The following is a 23,425-nucleotide window of genomic DNA, read 5'->3' on the forward strand; positions in this document are numbered from 1 at the left end:
TAATTGATGAGATCCCAGTACAATTTGGGACAGCTATGCTTCCTACAGCTCCCAATCCACCAACCACTTCCCTCCTAAGCAGAGCAGACTGGAGCTCAGGCTAGGCCTCTTTTTACATGTTAATAGATTGCTTTTTGCTAATGTCTCTGTTTTAGAGAGACAATATTTGTTGGTACAGGTATAACTAATTTCAGCTCCCACTGATACGTAGGTATGGCTGTTGGGGGCAATGTATGGATACCAAAGTCACCTCTGGGGTCAGAGTTGCTGTGACTGATTAATATTGCTTGTCCCAGGGTGGACTACATGAGGGATACTCAAAGGCTGTGTACCCACTATTCCTGACATAATAGAAACAGCAGAGGCTTTGGAGTGAGGGCCCTCAGCTTCAAACCTGGGCCTTGGTGCACTGTGTACATGACCTGAGGCAAGTTATTTGGCTTCTCAACAACTCAGCTTCTATAAATGGGAATAATATCTATCTCACAGAGTTGATGTAAAGCAGTGGTTCTCAAAGTGTGGTCCCCAGATCAGTAGCATCAGCATCACCTGGAAACTTGTTAGGAAGGCAAATTCTCAGGCACCACACCAGACCTCTTGAATGAGAAACTCTAGGGATGAGGGCCAGCAATCTAAATTTTAATAACTCCTCCAGGTGGTTCTGATGCATGCTAAAGTTTGGAACTCCTGTTGTAAAGTGCCACATAGTAAATTATAAGTCCCGTAGTATTATTTTAAAGACAGAAGTCATGTTTTCATCTACTACACAGTGACCAGCAAAGTGCCAGACTTATCACAGATGCCCAGCTAATTCCAAGTTCTTTCTCCTTCTTGTCAAAATACAAGCTGCCAACATAAGGACCTAGGGGGTGGAGAAGAAGGCATGTGTGTATTGTTTCAGGTGGAGAAATTAGATAGTGGGGTAGTTTAAAGAGCCAGGAAAACCAGAAGCTCAGGCTTCGGTAGCCAATGACAGCAATGATTATTCTCAGGGAAGAGGGACACTTATGCCTACTTATCACACTTAAGCAGGAAGGGTTATACAGGGTAGGTCCAGCCCACAGAAGGCTTCCTAAGTTATAGCTCATCCAAAGAGTTCTCGTTACTTCAGCTCCAGAGGCCTTCATTTTAAAAGTTTTACTTGCTCCACAGCGCAAACTTTGTAAACAGGTCTACTGAGGTGCTTGTACTGTATATAACAATCACATGGTGCCTCCCTGCCTTTCACCTTTCACTCCCAACAAACATCACTGCTGTGATAGTCTCATTTATCTCGTAGGTATAAACAATGGGGCAGTAGTGATTTCCATTCCCACACTGGCTATCGTGGCAATATATTTATAAAGACAAATAAACTACGAATTACTGGGGAAATGCAAGTTAGAACCACAATACCGCTCCACATCCACTAGGATGGCTTAGAAAAACAAAAACAAAATAACACATGTTGGTGCGGATGTGGAGAAATTGAAACCCTTATGCATTGCTGATGGGAATGTCAAATGTTTCAGCTGCAGTGGAAGACACTATGGCGGTTCCTCAGAAAAATTAAACATAGAATCGCCATATGATCTAGCAATTCCACTTTTAAGTACATACCCCCCACAAAATTGAAAGCAGGGACTCAAACAGATATTTGTATATCCATGTTCCTAGCGGCATTATTCACAATACCCAAATGTGGAAACAATCCAAATGTCCATTTACAGAAGAATAAACGAAATGTGGTATATCCATATAACAGAATATTACTCAGCCTTAAAACAAAAAAATGAAATTTTGACACATGCCACAAGATGAATGGAACTTGAGAACATTATGCTAAGTGAAATCAGCCAGACACAAAAGGTCAAATGTTGTATGATTCCACCTTTATAAGGTACCTAGAGTAGTCAAATTCAGAGAAAGTAGAACAGTGATTACTAGAGGCTTGGGGGAACTAAGAAATGGGGAGTTATTGTTTAATGTTTATTTTCAATTTGGGATGATGAAAAAGTCCTTGAGATGGATAGTAGAGATGGCTGCACAACAATGTGAATGTCCTTAATGCCACTGAACTTACATTTAAAATGGTTAAAATGGTAAGTTTTAGGCTATATATAACTTACCGCAAGAAAAAAAGAGTAGTTAACCACCTTCATCCTTACCACTGCCACCAAAGGAGAAAACACAATATAAAACCTACAGTACTCCTAAACTCTCAAAGTAAGCATCTTGAATAAAAAAGACTCCAAAACTTCTCCATGCTTGAAATCTAAAATGATAATGGCCGTACTTTCAAGACAAACAGTATTCCCAATTTGCTTCAGCTAGCCACACTGCGAGCATATCTGATGTGAAAAAGAGACACTTTGGCTGTAGCTCTCCTGTGTGTGCACTCGGTGACTTCAAAACCCCATCCTTCTTCCTGTTAATGAAGGTTTGCTTCGACCTTTCCATTAGCCCACAAACTACTATTAAAAAAGCCATTTATCAGATTAACACTGAGTACTGCAAAAGTCATCTGCCAGCGGCGTGCGCTTTTCCACGTAGGGGTTGCCATGCCAACAGCTGCTCCATGTTCATTGTACCGAAGTATCAATTTCAACAAAGTCCTGTTTCATAATTCCGAGGACCAATTCAGTCTTGTTGGACCTCCCCACTTCCCAAGTGTGCACACATGGCAAAGACCCCATCAAAACCAGGTAATGACCAAGAAAGAAAATAATTCAGAGTCAACTTGCTAAATGTCTACATACTGAAACGTTGTAAACCAGGCAAAGATTATATTATTTCCTCTAACTCTTATCCCCCTCCTAATTCCTCAGGAGCACAATCAAGAATTTGATGTAATAACAGTCTGGACAATAATTCTAGAAAAAGGAGCCCTGGGTGAATAAATTGAAGGAGTGACTATAATTATGCACTTGGCATAACAGAGTTTTTGCCTGGAGGGCAGACAATTATAAACAAAATGGGATAAAATACTTAAATTCTATCAGTGCCAAATTCTGTTGCAAATTTTTGTTTTAAGTAATGCCTGAGAGTTTTTAAATAAGTGTGTTTAAACTTATTGGCATTTTGCTTTTCAATTTAAAAGTCTGAAACAGCTCTAGGAAACAGTGTGTCTTGACTCAAAAGCAAACCTAACAAGCAATTTCCAACCATGAGCACTGAGCCCCAGCCTTCTACTGAAATTCCTGATTAAATAAATTTAAAAAATCCAATCCAGCTGAAAATGATTTAAAAAAAACAACCCCAAGTAAATGCTGTAGATACCTCGCTCCCAAATGAACAGGAGTCATCTTTACGTTGCAGTTTACTGTAAATCTAGGCCATATTTCCAACCATGATCAGCAGTGGAAGAGAAAAAGCTCATAACAGTGCTTAAAAATATACAGCTTTCAGAGACATTATGGGTTAGGAACATTATATCGATAGCATCTATTTTAGCTAAAAAAAATTGAGATCTTCTAGCTGTAACAAATCTGAATGATACTGAATATGCATGAAAGTTTTCAGTATCATGAATACACTACTGTGTAAAGAAGAAAGGGTGCCTTTTAAAAAGATATGGATTGTGTCATAAAGTTTCAGGAGGGCAATCACCAATTAACATTTTAAATGGAGCTTATTTGAAATCTTGGGCACAGGATTGCCACTGAAGAAAAACTCGTTCTCCCAGCTAATGGCTTCTTGCTCAAAGCAGACACTCGGGCCACATTGGGAGACCCAGCCCTGACAGCCCTCATCACCACAGCCTCTTCTCTGTAATCACGTGAATTATTCTAAGCCTAGAGAAAGGCCTACACGGGTACAAAACCTTTTAATTTGTAGTTATTCCTGGGACACCAGAGCTAACCCATTGGTCCGGCATATTGAAGAGATGCTGCTTTCCAGGTTTGAGAATTATCTTTAGGCTAGTTAGAGCTTGTTTTCTGAGCCTAAACACATCAATGAATAGGAGTTGCATAATGAAACATCTATAAGTAGAATTTACTACAGCTATATTACATCTATGTACCTTGATGGCAAGAGATAATTCTGATACACTGCTATGTAGAAAATGCATTCTCACAACAGCATAAGATACAATATTCTGTCATTACATATCTATATTTACAATATTGAAGAAGTATGTTCACCAAAGTGTTAACAGTGGTTATCTCTGGGTGGTGGAATTTTGGTGATTTTTATTTTTATCTTGATGCCTTCCTGTACTATGACTTTTTACAGGGAACATGTATACTTTTTATAATCAGAAGAAAACAACTTAGCTACTTTAAAAATAATTTCACAGAAGAGATGACTTATGGGGACGTGTGTGTGTGTGTGTGTGTGTGTGTGTGTGTGTGTGTACACTTACAAGTTTCCCTAGCTACCCTTAGGCTAAAATCTTCCGCCAAGTAATTTGGGGATCCCTGTCCCTCCTGCCCTCGAGCACCCCTGGGTGATATTTGCACATGCCCGTCCTCCCTCCACATCCTGCCCTCCATCCAGCAGCGTCAGTGAGCTGCCCCCGCATTGGGGGCAGCCATTCAAGAAGCAAGGAAATATTATGCAAGAGCACAGGAAGTCAGAGGAGACAGGATTCTGGGCAGGCCTGGCAAAGAGTCTGTGTGAACTCCAGTGAACAAGCGGACTTTGCTCAGTGGGGCCGAAGCCAGCAGAAAGCCTTCCCAGGGCAGCAAGGGAGAGCTGTCCACCTCAGGCTCTGGTCAGTGGGAAGCCATCCAGAACTTGATGTACCTGATGAAAGGCAGATAAACCCAAGTCCCAATATTTCTACTTTTTTGGCACAATTTCAAGGTGACTCCCCAACACCCGTGCACTATGACTCACCTCTGTCCCACGGTGCATCCCCCTCCTCCTCCTCCCCCAAATACAGCCTAACTCCATTCAGTAATTTTCAAGCCTGTTCCCCTGCAAGGCCACCAGCTTTCTAACTCAGTTCTCTCCCTCTCCTTCTCCCTCTCCCCGTCCCTCTCCCTCCTCTCCACCTTCTATCTGTCTCTGGCTCAGATTAATAAAAGACATAGTCCTTTCAGGTATGTGTCAAGATTGTGTCAATCATCCCACATCAGTATCAACCCTGAACACTCCAGATACGCTCACTTATAGACACACAAATACATATACACATATATATGAATCATAGCAGTAATAACCCTTTGCAGTTTATATTTTCCAAGTCCCAAACCAATTGGTAAGGCGGCGATTAATGCAGCCATCTGACAGATATGGAAACTGAGGCTCAGAATGAGTCATGACAGGTTGCAGCTTGGTGTCAGAGTTGGGAGCCGGGTCCCCTAGTCAAGGGTACTCTTCCTAACCCCAGCAGCCCGCCTCCTCCTTCCCTGACATTAGGAGAACAGATACTGCCCCTCCCAACAACGCAGCTGTTCCTTTTCACAAAAAAACCACTGGGCACACTTTATGGCACAATCTGTCGCACCTGAACCCAGTTCCTTCTTAAGGGTGGTCCCATTGCTGTTGTGGAAGTGGATCCAGCCCCTTGTCTCTGACATTGTGCTGTGCCCGATAGTGACTTCCAAGTCCCTGCCTCTCTCCACTTTAACAGCACCTCCTCTTGTAGAGGGGGCAGTTACAGGGGAACTGGAGAGGCTCCCTCCTACCCCCCACTGATCACCTTTAACCTCCCATTTTCCTTCTCTAATGAAGCATCTGGAAACAGGAATCAGGCTCCACTTAGACTTCACTTCACAATGGAATTGGAACCCTAGAAGAGATCTCTGAGCCCGTCTTGTCTGGTTCCCACCTCCTGATCCATTTTAAAGATGGAGAAATTGAGGCCCAGAAGTTACCCAGCTGATTAGCTCTCTTCTTTCCTTTCCACGAGGCCATAGGAATTCCACCAGACACATAAATAGGACATTTCCCAGGCAGAAAAGGCCTAGGCGTATGTGGTAGGGTAGATGGTACCAGGCAGAAAGGAGGCTGTAGTCCCAGAACTCCCACTCCCCTTTGCCTCTGTCAGGAGCTGGCAGTGGTGTTTCAACATGCAGAACCAGCCACATTGGGAATGGCACCCACCCCATCACTATCCCTGGCCTGACAATTGCTAATTGTGGTAGGGACCGACAGTGGCATTCTCCTGGGACTCTCTTGTGTATTTCCAGACGCCACCAACACACAATGGTCCTTACTCCTCCAGTGTAAACACTGCCAAATAAGACAAACAATAACATCACCATGACAGAAAAATGAGGTGCCTGGAGAGACAGCACTGGTCAGTGGAAAGAGGTTGGGGCCAGGCTCTCTTACCATAGGCTCTACTACTCTCTGGCTTTGGGATTCCATTTTTGTGCTTCAATTGTTTTGTCTGTATGATGAGAATGACGACTACTTTAATTTATATCCCGAGCTTTGGAAAAAAAAAAAAATCAAACCCTGAACAAATGTAAGAAATGATAAAGCAGAATTGAAGACAAAGACACAGCAGTCCTGAATTATTTCACTTAACCTATATTTGAGGAGGAGCTAATATGTGCTCTTCACTGCCCCAAACGCTAAGGATATCACGGTGAGCAAGTCAGCAGTCTCTGCACTCCAGGAGCTTGCAAACTAGAGGGGAGTGACAGACAATAAGCAAAGAAATTACAGTATGAGGGAAGTGTTTTTCAATAAATAAGAATAGGCATGGAGGGACAGAGGTTAACTGAGGGAGGTCTGGAAAGGCTTCTCTGAGGAGGTGATATTTAAGCTGAGACCTAAGGCCCAAGTCAGCTGGCTGGCCTCAGAGTGGGGCTGAGGGAAGGGCAAACTCAGGAACAAGAGATAACAGGGGTGCTGCAGATGATGGGTCTGAAGCCAGAGTTGAATGACCTGCCAAGTCTCATGGTCACTATGTGGCAGAGCAAGGCCCTTCACATCCAAAGCCTCTTTCCACTTCTAGTAATTATAGGAGGCCCAGGTATCATCTAGGCATTGGCATGCCACTCATTTTTAGGTCTCTCAATAAGTTGTCTGATTTTTTAAAGACCTTGGGCCAGGCATTTAGTCCTTTGGGGAGCCAACAATTAGGTCTTGTATGGCAGGTGCAAAGCAACAAGTGGAACAGAGCAGATGTAATGTGGATACGGCCTTTTATAAAGGTCTCGGGATTGGGAGGTGCTAACTCAAAGGGCAAATTACCACTCATGACAGGATGGCAGCTGGCAGGGACCCTCTATCTCCACAGGTGAGATGAGAACAAGCCAGGCATGGAAAGAAGCACATTTGAGGTCAGGCCATTTTTCAGGAGTCCTGGAGGGTTTCTTGGTCTCTGGTGTTACCAGATTTCCTCGCACCTCAGAGTATGTGAAAAATAACTCATACCCTGAAATCACTATTGAGAAGAGTCCATAATCCTGAAAAGCCCAGCTGGGGGTAGGGGGTGGATTTAAAGGCCTGAGAACAAGCATCTACTTTTAGATTCTCCTCTGACTCTCTTCTAACTGCAGTCAAGTCAGTCCAACAGGTAATAATGTGCCAAATGATTATGTTGCTGTGCCTGTTAATAATGATGCCTTAATGGTCTGCACTTTAAACTTTTCAAAGGTCTCTATAGTAAGATTATGGCTGCAAAAAGATTTTGAAGTGTAATATGCTTTTTAAATGTATGGTTTTACTGAAATTCTAGCTCATTCTAACCTCATAATAGTCCCCTCAGAAAGCAGTTAGTATGTCTAACTTAGGAATGGGAAACATGAAGTGAGGCTAAATGGCCTGTTCTAGGTCACACGAATCAGGAAGGGATCTAGAACAGTCTTTGTGATTCCTAGAGCCTCTTGAGAACTATGTGCAGGCAGGCTTTGCCAGAGACACAAAAGAAGTGAAGGGAGCATTTATAATCTGTTTGGCAAGACAAAGGCTAAGAAATATGGAACTCTTGTGGTCAGCCCCTGACACTAATTTTGAAGGCAAAGGAATTCAAGTGGGTGAAAGTCTGTCCTTTTCCAAAATAAACATGTACTCTGCCTTGGCCCAGAAGATCTAACTCCAGGAGGATTAAGCTGTCATCATTACCTTTATTGTATTCAGATCCATAGAAGGAGCTATAGGTGGCCCAGAATCACAAGGCTTATGTTGATCCGAATATGGAAAATGGTTTTTAATGTGCTCAAGGAAATGGCTCAGAAAAGAAAGAATCAATGTTCACAGTCACCCCAGACTCCCAAGGCCCAAAGCCAGCCAGAGGCTGCAGTGACCACACCACCTCCAAGTGTGCCCAGGTCCCACCACCTCACTGACCCAGGTGGGGAAAACAGTTTGCTAAGAGTTCAGTAGAGATGAAGTTAGACTTTTTGAAAAGGAACTTTTACTTTGGAAAGGAAGAAAAAAGAAAAAAAACAAGTAAGTTCACAGGTTTCACACTCTAATGGTGTAGTCACAGACTAGCTTGGTTAGGACCCTTTCCTTTGCCTTCATGAGGCCTACCTGGGAAGGTAGACACTAGGCTTACATTTCTAGCTTTGGCTAGATTTGAGTGCACACCACTTTCTGGCCTAGGGGTTTCTTAGGATGTCCCTGAGGCAGCTTCCTGGGGAATGGCCAAGGCCCCAGACCGCCCTGTGTCTGAGCTGGGCTACATGGGCTCTGCGGCTCTCTGCTGCCTACAGTCACAGACAAGGAGGGCCTCTTCCACCTGACTCCAGAGGCCCTGCCCTGGGTTCTGGCCCAACATTCAGCAGCCTGCACAGAGCAGGTCTTTAAACGATTACTGAGCACACAACTGAATAAAGCAATCCTGCCTGGGCTGGGCAGCAGTTCCCCAGTTCTACAATCTACTGATTACTGAGGGGATAGAAAAGAAAAGGAATGAGATGAGGCACCGAGTTGTCACGACGAGATTAACTCCCAAGCCAAGAGCAGTCAGGAGCTGCAGTCTCCCTCGAAGTACCACTGGACAGGGTGCGCTAAAATGACTTTCTTGGCCTTTGCTGGTCCCTGGTGTGGGATCTTTTCCAGTGATTCGGGATCTCTGGCTAAGGCCCTGCTCACAAATGTTCAGCCATGACCTCAAGTGCTTTTAAATACCTCCAGGGGAAAGGTTAGACCTGTGGGGGAGGGAAAAAACCCGAGATGCCCTACCCAGGTGACACCCCAGAAAGATAGCTTCTTTTTCTTTCTCTGCTGCCAGCATCTGGCCAAACACATCAGAGGCTGGGCTTTAGAGAATGGTGTAGAGAATGGGTCACATCACAGGAAGGGAGAAGGCCAAGGAACAGCTCGGCTGCAGTGCTCCACACAGGGAATTCAATGAACAATTATTGGTAGAGATGACAAAAGAGGTGGTTTGACTAGGATTAAGCTACCTCCTTACAAATAGTGGAGTGTCAAAGGGGCTGTCCTATCTTTCGATAATGATCAGACTCCAAAACCTAGAATCTGGGGATAGAATGAAAGCCCTTACCAAATAAGCAAGAGGTCAAAGACTTTACCATCAAAACGAGAGCACAGGATGAGAGTTACCGCACCCTCCCCAGAGCCTGCAGGATGCTATGTCAGACTATGGTAAACTGCCTCCTTCCAGCTCTCCCTCTGCACACTGGGAGACATTTATTACCCCCAAGGAGTGGTACAGTCCAAAAAGAAATATGTTCCAGAGCAATTCGTGCACATTTTCAGGTGAGTGATTTCCTAAGGGAAATGGGGGGGGGGGGGGGGGAAGGGGGGGGGGGATGGCATTGTCAGCCTTTGAGGTAATTCTTACAGAGGACAATAATGGTCTCCTCCAGCCACCCCCTGGTGCTCATACTAGAGCCAGGCTCCTGGTTGGAAGGGAATGGAGGTGCCCTGAGCATTAGGTTCCACTAATTCCTAAGAAAGGACGCACTGCTCTTATAGCCACCAGGCAGCTCAAATATTCCATCACAATATGACTCAGGGAGGACTGTTCCTAAACTTCCCAGCTCCAGTCCGGGCCCACTCCTCATCTCCCATCTGTTAACAGTGCTCCAGATTCAGTTCTGGAAGGAGCCGCTCACCAGCCGCCACCTGCATGCTTGTTTATTCCTTCCTCCTCATTTGACTCAAGCTGTTCACCCCAACCTGCTCATCAAAATTCCACCTAATCTTCAAGCCCTAGATCTTAATACTTCTCCATCAAACATCCCTCTAATCTATGCTGACCACTCCCCTTTCTAACTACTCACAACATATAAGATCTATTTACCTTTATTCACACGCCGTTACTACCAATCTTCCACTGTGCTTAATGTTTTATCTGAGCTAGTTTGGACTACCTGACAAGATAGCAATATCTTAAAGATGGGCCTAGGGCACCCATTAACAAAACCATCGTGTGATGTTTTAAACAAATAATTTTAAGAATTTCTTACTTTCCTACTAGACTATAAGCCTCCTGAGTGCTGGGTCCATCTAACGCCTCTTTGTAACCCTACAGTGGAAGTGGCACCTGAATTTGGTAGGTAACCCACAAGTGTTCACACACAGTGATGTTGTCAACATCCCCACAAACCTTACTATGTGCAAGGTGAGTGACTACAGAGGATGGGTAAGTGTTTCTGCCAATGCCTCTAACTCTGCACTAAGCTCCCAAAGTTTCTGACATAGAATAGAGAGTCTACACACAGTTACTGGGCATCTAAATGTAGGTTTCTATTCTGGGTGTGGGAATTAAAAACAAAAGGATGATTGGGTCTCTGCCATGGGGGGCAGGAGTACCACTGCGTGGTGATCAGGGACAGATACACACATACACACCCCGCATTTAAAAGCAAATTGTAAAAGCATCGTACAAATAGTAAAATACAGACCGAAGGCCATATAAATCAGAGGTAACCACTGTGCGGCTCATCACGGACGGCTTCCCAGGGAAGAGGTCTCCCGCACACTTGCCCACCTGGCTTTTTTAACTTTGAGATTAAGATGGAGTACTTTGCTATTTGGCTGGTCCCTGCCTGGGTGTAGTGAGCATTCCTGAAGTAAAACATTGGCAAAATGTTAGCCTAATGTTTGCTTTTGATGCAAAATCATTTATCACCAAGACCTGCCTGTGGTCCCCTTGATTTTTTCTTTTCCTTTTTCTACTTTTTAAAGAAAAATGAATAAAGGGCTCAAATCTATGTGAATAAAAACAGCAGAGCCCAACAGGCAGGCTTTCCAAGGACTCAAGGGACAACAACAAAGCAATAATAATTCCATGATTATTATTTTTTTTAATTATGGTTTCAGGGACTTAAAATATGCAAAGTATTACAGGGCACATCAGAAATCAGACATCCTTGCCCTTGTCTTGTTGGAAAGACAAGAACACATAAAATGTCATTAGATAACAAAGAAATATAATCGGGCAGGCTCTTTGGCAAACATCACCAAGAGTTAGAAACAAGCGTGGGGAGGTGTCAGTGTGGGAATTACTAAAGGAGGATTTGTAGGAGCTGGGAGATTTGGGCTCACACTAGGAAAGTGGGAGATATTTGAGAGGAGAGGAGCTTCCAAGATAGAGGGACTGGGGTGAGGATACGGAGGTGGGAATGAGTCCTGTGACCTGGGGTACCCATGCCTTTCGGGGCAGAGGGAGGAAGTATGCATCTTTGGAGCTTGGGAGGCATGTTGGGTGATGGTGAATGGGGTGAGAGAGCTGCGTGAGGTCCTTTACTGTCAGTGAGATAAACACCCACTGCCATGTAGGCTGCCCTTAGAAAGAAAATTGGGCCAAGGAACAGTGCTTTCATTTAGGCTCTGAGTGTGTCTAGCTAATCCTTGCAGATCTTTAAGGGAAATACTCAAATCCACAAAAAACAAAAACAAGAAAAACTCTTTCCCACCCTGAAGACTCCTTGTGCTGAGGACATGACAACCCTGCCTAAAGTAGGCCTAAAACGGGCAGTCTCAGCACTGTGCGAACCTCTTCCGAGAGACTAGGAAAGCTATTTTAGCAGCCAGGCTGCTCCCTAGCTGGTCAGATAGCAGGGAAATGCATGGGGGACTATGTCCACAGAACTCCAAAAGACTCCAGAGGGCTGGGGGCACACAGTGGACTAGGAGTTCCCCCACACTTCCTGACCACCCCAAACGGCCTTACCAAATGGGAGGGTCACGTCGGCTTAGCCTGGACTTGCAGAGTGAAGACAAGGAAGCCAAAAAACTAGGAAGGGCCTTGGGCTGGCTCCCATGCCCCACCCACCATTAATTCCCCTAAGTCCTCAGTATAGAATAAAAGAGACTCCGGCTGCATGGTGATATGGTTACATTTATAGAAGCTCCCTTGTCACCAGTGAAATGTGACCTTCATACCTTTCTTATCTTAATATCTGGGTAAACATTTGTTGTGCAAGCATACAAATAAAGGTTCTAAAGGTGAAATGTGGTGTGTCCGGTAACACCACGCTGCTCCAAACCCCAGCACCAGAAAGCCCTTTTGGCTCTGCAGATGACTTCTCTCTCCCTTTACCCTGGGCACCAAAATTAGCTTCATCAGCCTCAGCCAGTGCTGGAGTGAATGCTGCCATTCTAAAATAGCATCTGAGAACTCTCGGAAACACAGAAGAGAAATACAAGGGTAAAGTGGTTTACAGACACTTATTGAGGAAAACAATTTCACTGCAGCGCTTTTTTAAACCGAATCAAAGGAAATGAGCATCATCAGGATTTATTCTAGAATCTTTATAAAGTGAATGATAGTCTTCTAATTCCCTGAATCCCCCACATGGCATATTGATACATCTGATTTACTCCATTAAGATTGTTTTCATTCAGGAAAATATTATAGATGTTATATGATCATAAAACAGTGTTCATCACATGACCTGTGCTTTAATTCGAAATTTTACTTCACTAACTTGCACAGTCCTATTATTTCTAGAATACTCTCTAAAAATATCATTAAACATCGTGTGCTCCATTTCCCCATATATTTGATAGTTCAGAATTGAATTTTTAGATTTTGTTTTGAAGTTCAAAGAATAGATTCTCAAACAGTCCCTCACAAGCATAATTTTCTGTTGTTTGCACATGGAATTCATAAACAGAGCCAAGCAACAGACTTTTTGTGTGTGCTTAAAACCACTCTTTCCTGCAACCGTGTATGACGTATTTTTCCAGGACTATCTTTCTCAATACTCCAAAGTGCTTCAGCAACAGGAAGTCGTAAAGGTAGGAAGGAGGCTTGTAAATATTTGCTGTAATTACTCATTAGTAATGAGAATAGTTAGTATTAAAGTTGAGTCATCCCCTTTGTGCTCCGGCCTCTTCATTACCTTGTCACAGGAGCCCGAGGTGATACTTAGAGGCCTAGCCTCACCGGGGACACCTGGATCCATTTCTAGGTTTTACTAAAGATGGCGTGATTTGCTTTTTTCAGTGGCTCAATTTCCCAAATATAAAATTAGTATAATGTGTTGCCCTTTCCTCCCTCTTCCCCTTCCTCAGAGGTAGTCAGGACAAATCTTATATAAAGTGACGATATGAAATTTTTTTTTATCAAGAATAAAACATGGATATTTGTTAATATAAATACAACATCAAGAGATACAGAGAGAGCACTGTCTGGCTAGACATACAGCACAGTGATTGAAATGATTACTGTGAAAAATCATCATACACTTTCACTGATGTATTTTAAAGGAATTACAAAATGCTTCTGAACTGCCTTAGATTGAACCCATGTATCCTCTTATTCAGAGCAAATCACTGACTCCCCACAGTCACAGGTCAAGAGCAGGGCACCTCATACTGAAAACGAGACCAAAGGGGTCAACTAAAGCTGTTAGAGAAAAAAGACTTTCACATTGGCTGTACCCCCAATACGGTAATGGGGGTTAACCTCCATCATCACAATCCTAAGTGAAGCCTAATGGAGTCATTTTCCTGCTCATGTGTTTTATTACACAGCCTAACCCAATAAAACCCCTAATTAGTTATGATTCCTAGCACTCGCCTCCCAGGCCTGATTTTTTTTTTTTTTTTTTTTTTTTTTAATTGGAGGGTGCCACAGAGAGGGATGCAGGAAGTCATTGGAGGAATATAAGAGAGTTCTAACAATCCACTTCCATGGCTCTGTAGAATTGGGAAAATGCCAAATGGGTGAATGGCAAATAAATATATTTTTTTAATGGGGTCATTTTTCCTACTAACAAATCACCCTTTATGAAATACCTTTCCACATGAGAAAAGAAATGACTCTGCTTCCCAGAGTCATTATCTTGCATAGGAGTTACTTGTAACTTTAAAACTAAATTTTTTTTTTTTTCTTTAAGGGGAGGAAGGAATGTGCCTACTGGGAATATATGATGTTTCTGGTGGTCATGCCATGTAACGAGAGATGTAACAAGAGTTTCTCTGATGTACAAGTGGCTCCTAGAAACAGCCTAAGGCAGTCAAGTAAACCAGTATTTCTTGAGAAATTAGGAAAAAAGGCCACTTAGAAGCAGATCACATACTGGTCTATTCCACATCCATTTCCTCAGCCCCAGAGATCTTCAAGGGCCTGGCCACTCCTCTTGACTTTATGCTTACAAATCAATTCTGTAGCTTCCAATAGCAGGACCAGACAACTGGTACCAAGTTACACCCAACTTCTACTTGAAAATCACAGATACTGTCAATGGCATGTACCCACACATGGCTATCACACATATGGTGATATGCAATTGCCAACATGGCCTACTTTTTCTGTTATAATACGTGTTGGTGCAATTGTTTTACATCACTTTGAAAACTCGAAAAGCCCTTCTAGGTTCACAGTGCAGAAGCCAATGGTGTGATGGCTGTGAAAGCTCGGGGCTCATCAGAGAAAGGGCTCTATAAAAATGCAACATATTATTATTGCAATGATCATAGCTATTCTTTATTCCCCCCATCCATTCTTTCCTTCCTGTGCTTGCAATTTCAAAAGATCAAAAGAGCCAGAGGAAGCCTTGTGCATCTTGATTTGGAGATGGTTCTTCAGAAGCCACAGAGGAAGACTTCTAATAGGTTATTCTGCACAATGGAGTCAGAAAGCTAAAGTAATTATTGAAGTCTTGCCACCAGTTAAGGGTGGGAGGTGGAAAGCTTTGAACTTCTTGGGGACAGGAGAGAACCACCTCCTGCCAGAGTAGAGGAAAACTCATGAAAAATAAGAATTTCCAGGACTTCTAAGTCTATCTTTCGGATCTTCAGTCCCTGTCTACATATGAGGTTCAATATGAGTGATGAGTCTGTCACAAAAGGGAAAATTATAACTATAAATCTAACAACGAAAGCAGTTATCATTTATGGAGTACTTACCACAAGTCAGGAATGATATTAAATACTTTATAGACATCTTGGGGAAGGTAAGGTGGTATGGCTCACTGGTTAAGAGTATAGACTCTGGAATACCACCTTGCCCTGTTCAAATCCTAGCTCCACCTATACTACCTATTTCACCTTTTTATATTTCAACTTCCCTGTCAGTCAAATGGGGATAACAGTGCTTACCTCGCAAAGCTGTTATGAGGATTAAAAGAGTTGATCCATATAAAGTTCTGAGGACAGTGCTTACACAAATAAGACTAAGTGTTTATTTTTTTGTTTCATCCTACTGCATATAGGATTTCTACTAAGGACACACACATTCCTAGTACATAAAAGCACCTCCAAATAACTGAGGATGGAAAATGTGAAGATAAATTTTCATGGCCACTTTAAGAAACAATAACAGAATGAATCACACTAAAACTAACTCTGTGCAGGGCCTAGGTCCCCCTTCCTTCCATGACTGAGGACAGACATCTGGTACAGGTAAGGTTAGGCTGCGCCGCAGTATCTTTACCAGATGTACACACCAATCTCCTCCCCCAACTCCAAGACAGCAAGAGACACTGGTAGTGAAGTATAGGAAATATCTGGGACCCAAACAGAAAAATATTGAAATGTAAGGCAGTCGCTGAGTCAGACATCGAAGAGTCAGGGCCTGTCTCTTCCAGATCACAGAGCCTTTAAAAGGCGATTGAGGGCAGAACAGACTTCCCTAAGGAAAAAAAAAATGCTTACATACATAATACCTCCCATGGAATTTCAGAGGCTCACAAACCGCCCACTGAAACCCATTCACAAAGCCCAGGGTAAGAAGCTCCCTCTCTCTTCTTGGCCTTCCTAGAGCCATAGCTGTCTCCACTGTTATCCTCGGTGGGACCGGAACCTCAAGCCCTGTCACTCTCGGAGCCCTACCAGTGCACGAAAGCAAGTGTGTCGAGAACAGCAAACATGAACTGTTGGGGGCATTTCTAACTATGGTGTCAAAGTACACACACAGCACTTTTTAATAATTGTGTGTGCTTGAGTGGTTACTATTGCCTGAAATGGCCCTAAGAGCTTATCGTTAGCTTCGAAAGACTTGATCCCAACAAAAAAGTCACGTGTAAGCTGCCAGCTACCTATATTTTCAGTTAAGCTTCTCTGCGTATCTTCCTTTCACATTCGTTGCCTTATTGACATGTATCATGGTGTGAACAGCAGAGCTGGTTTTCATCATGAGAACAGACAACATGGTGTTGAGGAGGGTGGGTTACTGGAGGCTCAACAAGCAAACACTATTAACTTTACAATATTGGCAGATGCCCTACGTGTTATGAACTATCAACGATGTTAAGTACTAAAAGCAAAAGATTAGGCTAAAATGAAAAGGAAACGTTATGTGGCTATGAGACAGAACTCGGGACAATACAAAAAAGCAAATACTACTGGATAGATTTCCTAAATATAAAAAAGCTTAAATCTTGAGATTTTAATGACAGCAAATATTTTCAAATGTATTGGGCTAAAATCCTGGAGCACTAAGATTTATCTAACCGGTTTTTTCTATTTGTAAACATTTTATACAATAGATTCCTAGAAAGTTGAGGTCATCCAACACACACACACACACACACATACACACACACACACATACACACACACACATACTTACTGATTTACATTTGAAGTGAATTAAACAGTTTTAGCCTCATGGTTTTCACTCCTAGTGAAAATGCCACCTCACTCCGGAATCTATCTAGTAGCTGCCTGAATGTCTCCTCTGACAGGATGTTCTCTACTTCACAAAGCAATCTGCTCCACTGGAAAACAGTCGTTGCATTGATTTTGTTTAATGAAGTCTATATATAAGTAAATTTTTTTCTAAGTGAAATAAAGGGAAAACACTACAGCAATGAATTCACGCTACCCAAAGTTTACAGACACTGAAACCAGCACCAAGTTTGCTTCCTTTTCTGTGAGAAGCAAACTGAATCACTCCTTTTGCAGCCTGAAATCATTTATAATTATCTAGGAAAGCAAGGCTCCTTTCTGCAAGGTTCAGTGTTTGGAGCACTGTAATCCTTTGGAACTTCCCTTCACTGTCTAGAGGCATTTCGGGGCTGGGGTACTATTCTGTCAACAGGAAAATACAGACTTAACTGAAAATAATGAACCAGGGTTCTGATTCTTACTAGCGCTAACTATCCTTGTGACTGGAGGTCACTTAACCACTCTGGGCCTCAGTTTCCTTATTCAGAAAGAGAAACGTTTGACTAGATGAATTCCACAATCCCTTATAAAATAATTCTAAACTCGCCATCAGCAGCACTGAAAAAACCTGTAGCCACAGCATTTTTTTGAACTTCATGAAAACTGTATAAATAAATATTTAAATACCTGAACTTATAATGTGTTATATCAATTCCTAATCATCCCTGAATTCTGGTAATGCAACAGAAATAAGTATAAAATGATGAAGGAATATTTATAGAAAATAAATTAGGAAAAACTGTCCATCAATATTTTTGCCTTTAGTACAGGAAAAAAGATGGACTTCGGCTTTATTTTAGCAAAGGAACAACTATAGAGATAGTTTGAAAACTTCTGACCTAGAGGTCTGACTCCTTCTACCACTGGCCCACACTAAGTAACATAAGCCTTCCAGAAGATGTTCTGAGCTAGGTCTGGCTTTGGGAATAAACTTTGATCCCTGATTTTCCAAAGATCTTATTTAGGCTTACAGGAACCACTCTCCATTCCCTACAGTGCCTAAAAACTTCCAGACTCTTTTCTCCCCCAGGGAAGGGACTCAGAAATTGTTTTATCAGGAGGCGAGTAACCCAGATACTTTCATAGAATCGGGAAACTTGATTAACAAAGCCTCCACTTCCCTTCTGACAGATAGATTCAGAAAGGTAAGTGTACTTCCATTACCAAGCTTCAGTTTCTGACCATCTCATATCTCCGGGAATGCCCACTTACCACCAAAAGATTACACGTTAATACCATTAATACCCTATCGAGGCCAGCCAGCCAACTTTAGAAAGCAAATTCTTTATTGTTAAACATTAATATATCCATCGACACATGAACATTGTGGAACAAAATGATCCTGCTCACTTCATGAAGGAACACTGAAAGTGTCCTGTGCATCTTGAATTTGGGGGAAGAAACGGCTCTGCTGCACCAGAAGAATTACAACTCTTAAGAAGTGATGTGCAAAATCATCTGACAGCCCCCTTAGCAAGCGGAATACTACACAGTGAGGCACTCTGGGAAGGCGAAGGACAGCCACTTACATGTCACATCAACTTTCAATGTATTGGTTCACCTATTTTAATTACACTTATGTCCTGCAAGGAGCCTGCACCCAGCAAACAAAGGCAGACACAAAAAAGTAAATATGTCTTTAAACAATTAGCCCAACAGGAATTGGGTAACCCTCCATGGGACTCCAGATGGTGAGGGACATGCTATTTGCTTTGCCAGTCTGCAACACAAAAATCAAGGCAAGTCCTAGGAGGCAGTCACACTGGACACCATAGCACCCACGGTGGCTTTCTAGGCGACTGGAAGGCGATCCTGGTCGTCCTTCTTAAACGTGCCACTCTCACCAATAATTCGGAGTTTGGTTACCCCACTTTTTTCCTGCTCCCACTCCGGCCCCCTCTATCCCTAACGAAGGAGGCACTACAGCTGGGTATGATGAAATATTTTCCCCTCTACTCTCAAGTTTCTTGCGACGATTAATATACATAATAGCACAGGACCCGCGCTGAACCACGCAGGAGAAGCTGAGATTTCACACATCTGTCAGGATTACCGTCAGGCCCCACCTCTGCGATTGCGACATTCACCAATCGGCATCACAATTGTAAATGTACAATCGGTTCCCTCGCCGGGCTCCGAAGCCAGGAGTGTGCGCAAAGGAGCTGACTATAACTTTGTTTTTTGATTATTTAGTCGTTATTATTGGTATTATGATGCAGACCACATTGGTTTTACAAAATGCGTTAGAATCCTAAAGTCTCTTCTCTGCTTTGCTGCCCCTCAAAGATACAAAACTCCAGGGCTACACGGAGCCAGGGGGCAAGGGCTCAGGGTGGCCGGACCAAGTCTTCCTCACCTGTCTCAGGCCTAGGGGCGCCACAGTGACACGGGAAGGGGAGCTGCGTTTGGGAAAGAGGAGCCAGGCTCAGTCCCCTCCCTTCAATGATCCGAGAAAGAAAGACCCGGGCACCCAGCCAGAACGGGCGCTATTTGCTCCCTTTTATCAAATTCTTATCGGTGCCCCGAGGTGGGAACTGCCGCTTTCGACCAGAGGATACACGGGTTCTGGCTCCGGTCTCACAGTGGAAGTCAGAACAAGAGCAAATCAACACAGGCACTGAGCTCTTCGGGCCTCCAGCTCGAGCGAGGCCAGTCACCCCCACCCGTCGCGGCTGAGTTCCCGATCCCCGCACCGCCTCACGGCCACTCAGTAACTGCTCTCCCGAGGCTCAGGCTATTCAGCCGGCCGTGCGTTGGTTTCCAGCACCCCAGCACCCCAGTCCTGCCAAGCCACCGCCGAGCTCGGGGCTGAAAGCTTCAGCCCGCTGGAGTAGCACTAGTGGGGATAGAAGTGGGGGCCAGACTGAGAGCCGCGCACGATTGCGAGATGAGACGCGGTACCCACATCTGAGCCGCCGAGCCGTGAGCTCTCACTCTCGCAGCGAGAGGGCCGGGCGGGAGCGGCGCAGAGGGGGCGGGAGGGGACGGGAGGGCAGTGAGAGTTGGCCGGATTTGCCTTTCACCCAGTGCCTAGAGGCTCGGGAGGGCAGGAAGGCAGATTGCGGTGGTCCTTTTCTGTCCTCTTGGGAGAAAAACACCGGGACCTGCCGGGAGCGCCCGGTGTCCCATCCCCTTGCCGCACACCAAGACACACCTGCCCCTGCAACGCAGCCAGGCCCACTACTCACTCTCCCGCAGATTAGAGGTGCGGGATTAGGAAGGAGTTTTTCCAAGCTTCAGTGGAATCTGGAGACACGGAATGGGGACCTTCGCTGGGTCCCGACCTCTCCGTGGGGTCGTGTTCCAGAGCCGCGTTCCGCCTGCGACCCCCTAGTCTGGGACGCAGAGAGGGCATAACAGCTCATCTAGAAGGACCCAAAGAGACCGAAGTAAAAGACGACTGGGTACTGCCCAGCCTGAGAACTTAAAAGTCGAAAGGTGACCTGAGTTAAATCGAGCCAGAAATATTTCAACCTGCGGGCCGCGGGAGTCTGGGGCAGGGGGAGATTTTGGAAGGTACCGCGGGAGCACCTCCGACCTGCAATGCCATCTCCCTCGGCCTCCCGGCTTCGTTGCATGCTCAGATTCCCAATCCCTTCGGGCCACAGAACTCTCCACTGCGAAGCGACTGCACCGTGTCCCTAGACAGAGCACCTGCTGTCCCCTCTCAAAACCTTCCAAACCGATCCTTGGTTCTCAAAAGACCTCTACGCACTCCTCTCTCACTTGCTCTCGGCCGCGCGGGCCCCGCAAAGCCCGGCCACTCGCCTCAGACCAGCTCCTTAGCCGTCTCGGATTCCGTTTACCTTTTCTTTTCCTTGTCAGCTGTCATTGTCGCTGTGGCCCTTTGAGACGCCGAGCACCTGGGCTCCCCGGCCGGTGGAGGCTGCAGCTGCTGCGTTTGCTGTGGCCCTCGCTCACTCCGAAGTCTGGACCGGTGTTAAAGGTCCTAAGCGCTCGCAGACCCGCAGTCAGGTGGAAGTTTGCGGGCGGCTGGTTAGGTGCGGGTGAAGGGGGTGGAGAAAGGTGACAGGGAGGAACCTGCACCGGGAGGCGGGGTCAGGGAAAGGAGTGGGAGGAGGCTGTCAAATGCAAAACAGAGGGCAGCGAGAAGGGGACCGAAGTTCTTTTTTCCTCGAAAAGGAGTCACTTTCCTGGGTTTTCAAAAAGTAAAGAAGTGGATCCAATGACGGCAGTTGGAAGAGTCCGGGGCCGGGCGGGCACCGCGGCTGAGATGACCATACAGTCTCAGGACACTGCCGAGGATTGTACGGCCGGCTCAGGAGAGCTGGGCGGGAGGGCGGCGGACGCCGGAGCAGTGCTGCAGGCCGCTCCCGAATGTCTGGTTCCCTGGGCTGCCCGCCCACTTTAAAAACTCCGGCGGCCCACGCGGGGGAGGGCACGAGGGGCGCGGGCGCAGGGGCGGGGCGGGCGCGCGCCGGGAGGCCCCGCCCCCGCCCGCTCTGCCCGCGCGGCGCGCCGGGGCAGCCCACCGCATCCCGGCCAATGGAGAGGCGCGGCCGCAGCCTCGGCTCTGACCCCGGCCCGCCCCTCACCTAGCGCTCGGGTCTGCGGCGGCCCGCCTGCCCTGCCTCCTCCTTCTGCAGATGCAGAAGTTGTTTATGAGGTCCGAGGGGTAGCGGGTAGCGAGGTGGGACTCCGCGCCGGGGAGGGACAGCTTATGTGGCTAAGCGACAGCAATAGTCGACTTCTGGGAGTGCTGCTCTGCTCTGGTGTCCTCACACCCCCGCATACCCTCGGGACAAGCGCCGACGGTCCCGCGCCCAGCCGCGCCCGGCAGAGCGGCTGTGGGGTGTCGCTCTCGCGCGTCCCTCGTCCCGCTTCGTGGTCCTACAGCCCGGTGGGGATAATTCCAAGGACCCCAGCAGCTGCGCTGCAGACCTGGCGATGCGCTTTTTTTCTGTAGAGCGCCCTGACTCTGCCTTTGGAAGGAGAGACTGGGAGACCGATCACCCTTGTCGGGTCTGGAGAAAACAGTGCAGTGAAACTGAGCTAGGGTAGCGCCTGTTCTTCCCTATCCTCAACAGGCATGTCGGTTGCTTGCCGAGTTGTGCTGGGCGGTATACTGCTTTGGCTGGGATGCGGGCGAGTAGGGTCTGCCACACCCTACTTCCAGCACCTGCCACCACCACCAGGGTTGGGGCCAGTTCAAAATTGAACAAGTCAGTCTGGCTTCCTAGTGTTTTCTTGGGATAAGAGTTGACAGCATGTCCTCCGAGCAAGAGATCTCAAGCTTGTGTTTCCGGGGTTCCGATTGCAGCCCTAGGAACGCGAAAGCTGACAAGTGTTAGGTTGGGGGACATCAGAGATCTAAGGGGCAGGTAGGTAGAGCTCAAAGGATTTTCCAGCTGCGCTTTAAACCCTGCCTTTAATCCATGTAGGCCTGGCTCCTCTGTCCTGCGCTCAGCTATTCTCCCAAGAATCCCACCCCCTTCCATACTTCCATAGATTACCTTGATCCAGCATATCTCAGGAAGGGACCAGGGAGGCTCTTAAATCTTTGCAGTTCTGAGAAAGGCCCACAGGCTTCACAAGTGTGAACTGAAGAGAAAGCAAGGGCCATAAAACTGGTTTGCCCTGGGACCCCAAACCTTGCTGTACCATTCCCCCTTAGCCTTATCACGTTTTATATTAATCTGCCTATAGAACGTCCAGGGCTTTTGCTAAGTGAAATAAACCAGTTACAATAAGACAATACTGTAAGATTCCACTTATATGAAGTATCTAAAGTAGTCATTCAGAAACAGAGTAGAAAGGTAGTTACCAGGGACTAAGGTTGGGGGGCAGGGCAGGCAGTGAGAATTAGTTTTCAATGGGTATAGTTTGCTTTACACGATGAAAAAATTCCAGAGATCCGTTGCACAACAATATGAGTATATTTAACTATTGAATGTACACTTAATGGTAAAGACGGTAGATTTAATGCTATACATTTTTACCACAATTACAAAAATAATATCAAGAAAAAAGTAAGCAGAATTTCAAGATTATAGGTTTGTGTCACCACCAAAATGCAAAATAAACATGCATTTTCCCCTTGCTCATGGTAGGAGGGGCAGGGATATCCTCCAGGGGGCTTTGGAAGGCACTGGAAAGCAGAATTACGGAGAGGTGAAAAAACCTGCAGAGAACTGGGGAACCAGGCACCTTTTCTCATTTTCCTAGAGCCGCTGAGCAAGGTGCACACAAACTTTGACAGTCAAGAGATTCTAACAAAAATTGCAAATCTCTCTAGGGAGCCATTTCTTGGAGCTGATAGATTTCAGAAATGGGGTGGTTTCGTACTGGACTTCTCCAGCCCGCCAATCCTAGTGGACAAATTTATTTATCCAAATGAGAAATTCATATTGGTAAGACACAATTTTCTCTTAATCAGCAATGAGCTTACTCACCTCACTTGGGATTGGAGTGAGAGAAGAAACAGGTG

At 45.4% G+C, this 23,425-nt stretch overlaps 1 protein-coding gene across 1 annotated transcript in view; it reads right to left on the reverse strand.

Moving 5' to 3' along the window:
• EPAS1 (endothelial PAS domain protein 1) overlaps positions 1-21,326 on the reverse strand; it is an 83,507-nt gene extending 62,181 nt beyond the window's left edge. The window contains exon 1 of the mRNA XM_023531273.1: positions 20,784-21,326. Coding sequence (XP_023387041.1) covers positions 20,784-20,809 — 26 coding nt within the window. The 5' untranslated portion in view covers positions 20,810-21,326. The remainder of the gene's footprint in view (positions 1-20,783) is intronic.
• Between the last annotated feature and the right edge of the window lie 2,099 nt (positions 21,327-23,425).

This window comes from Pteropus vampyrus, unplaced genomic scaffold (assembly GCF_000151845.1).
Source record: "Pteropus vampyrus isolate Shadow unplaced genomic scaffold, Pvam_2.0 Scaffold66, whole genome shotgun sequence".
Taxonomy (NCBI): Eukaryota; Metazoa; Chordata; class Mammalia; order Chiroptera; family Pteropodidae; genus Pteropus; species Pteropus vampyrus.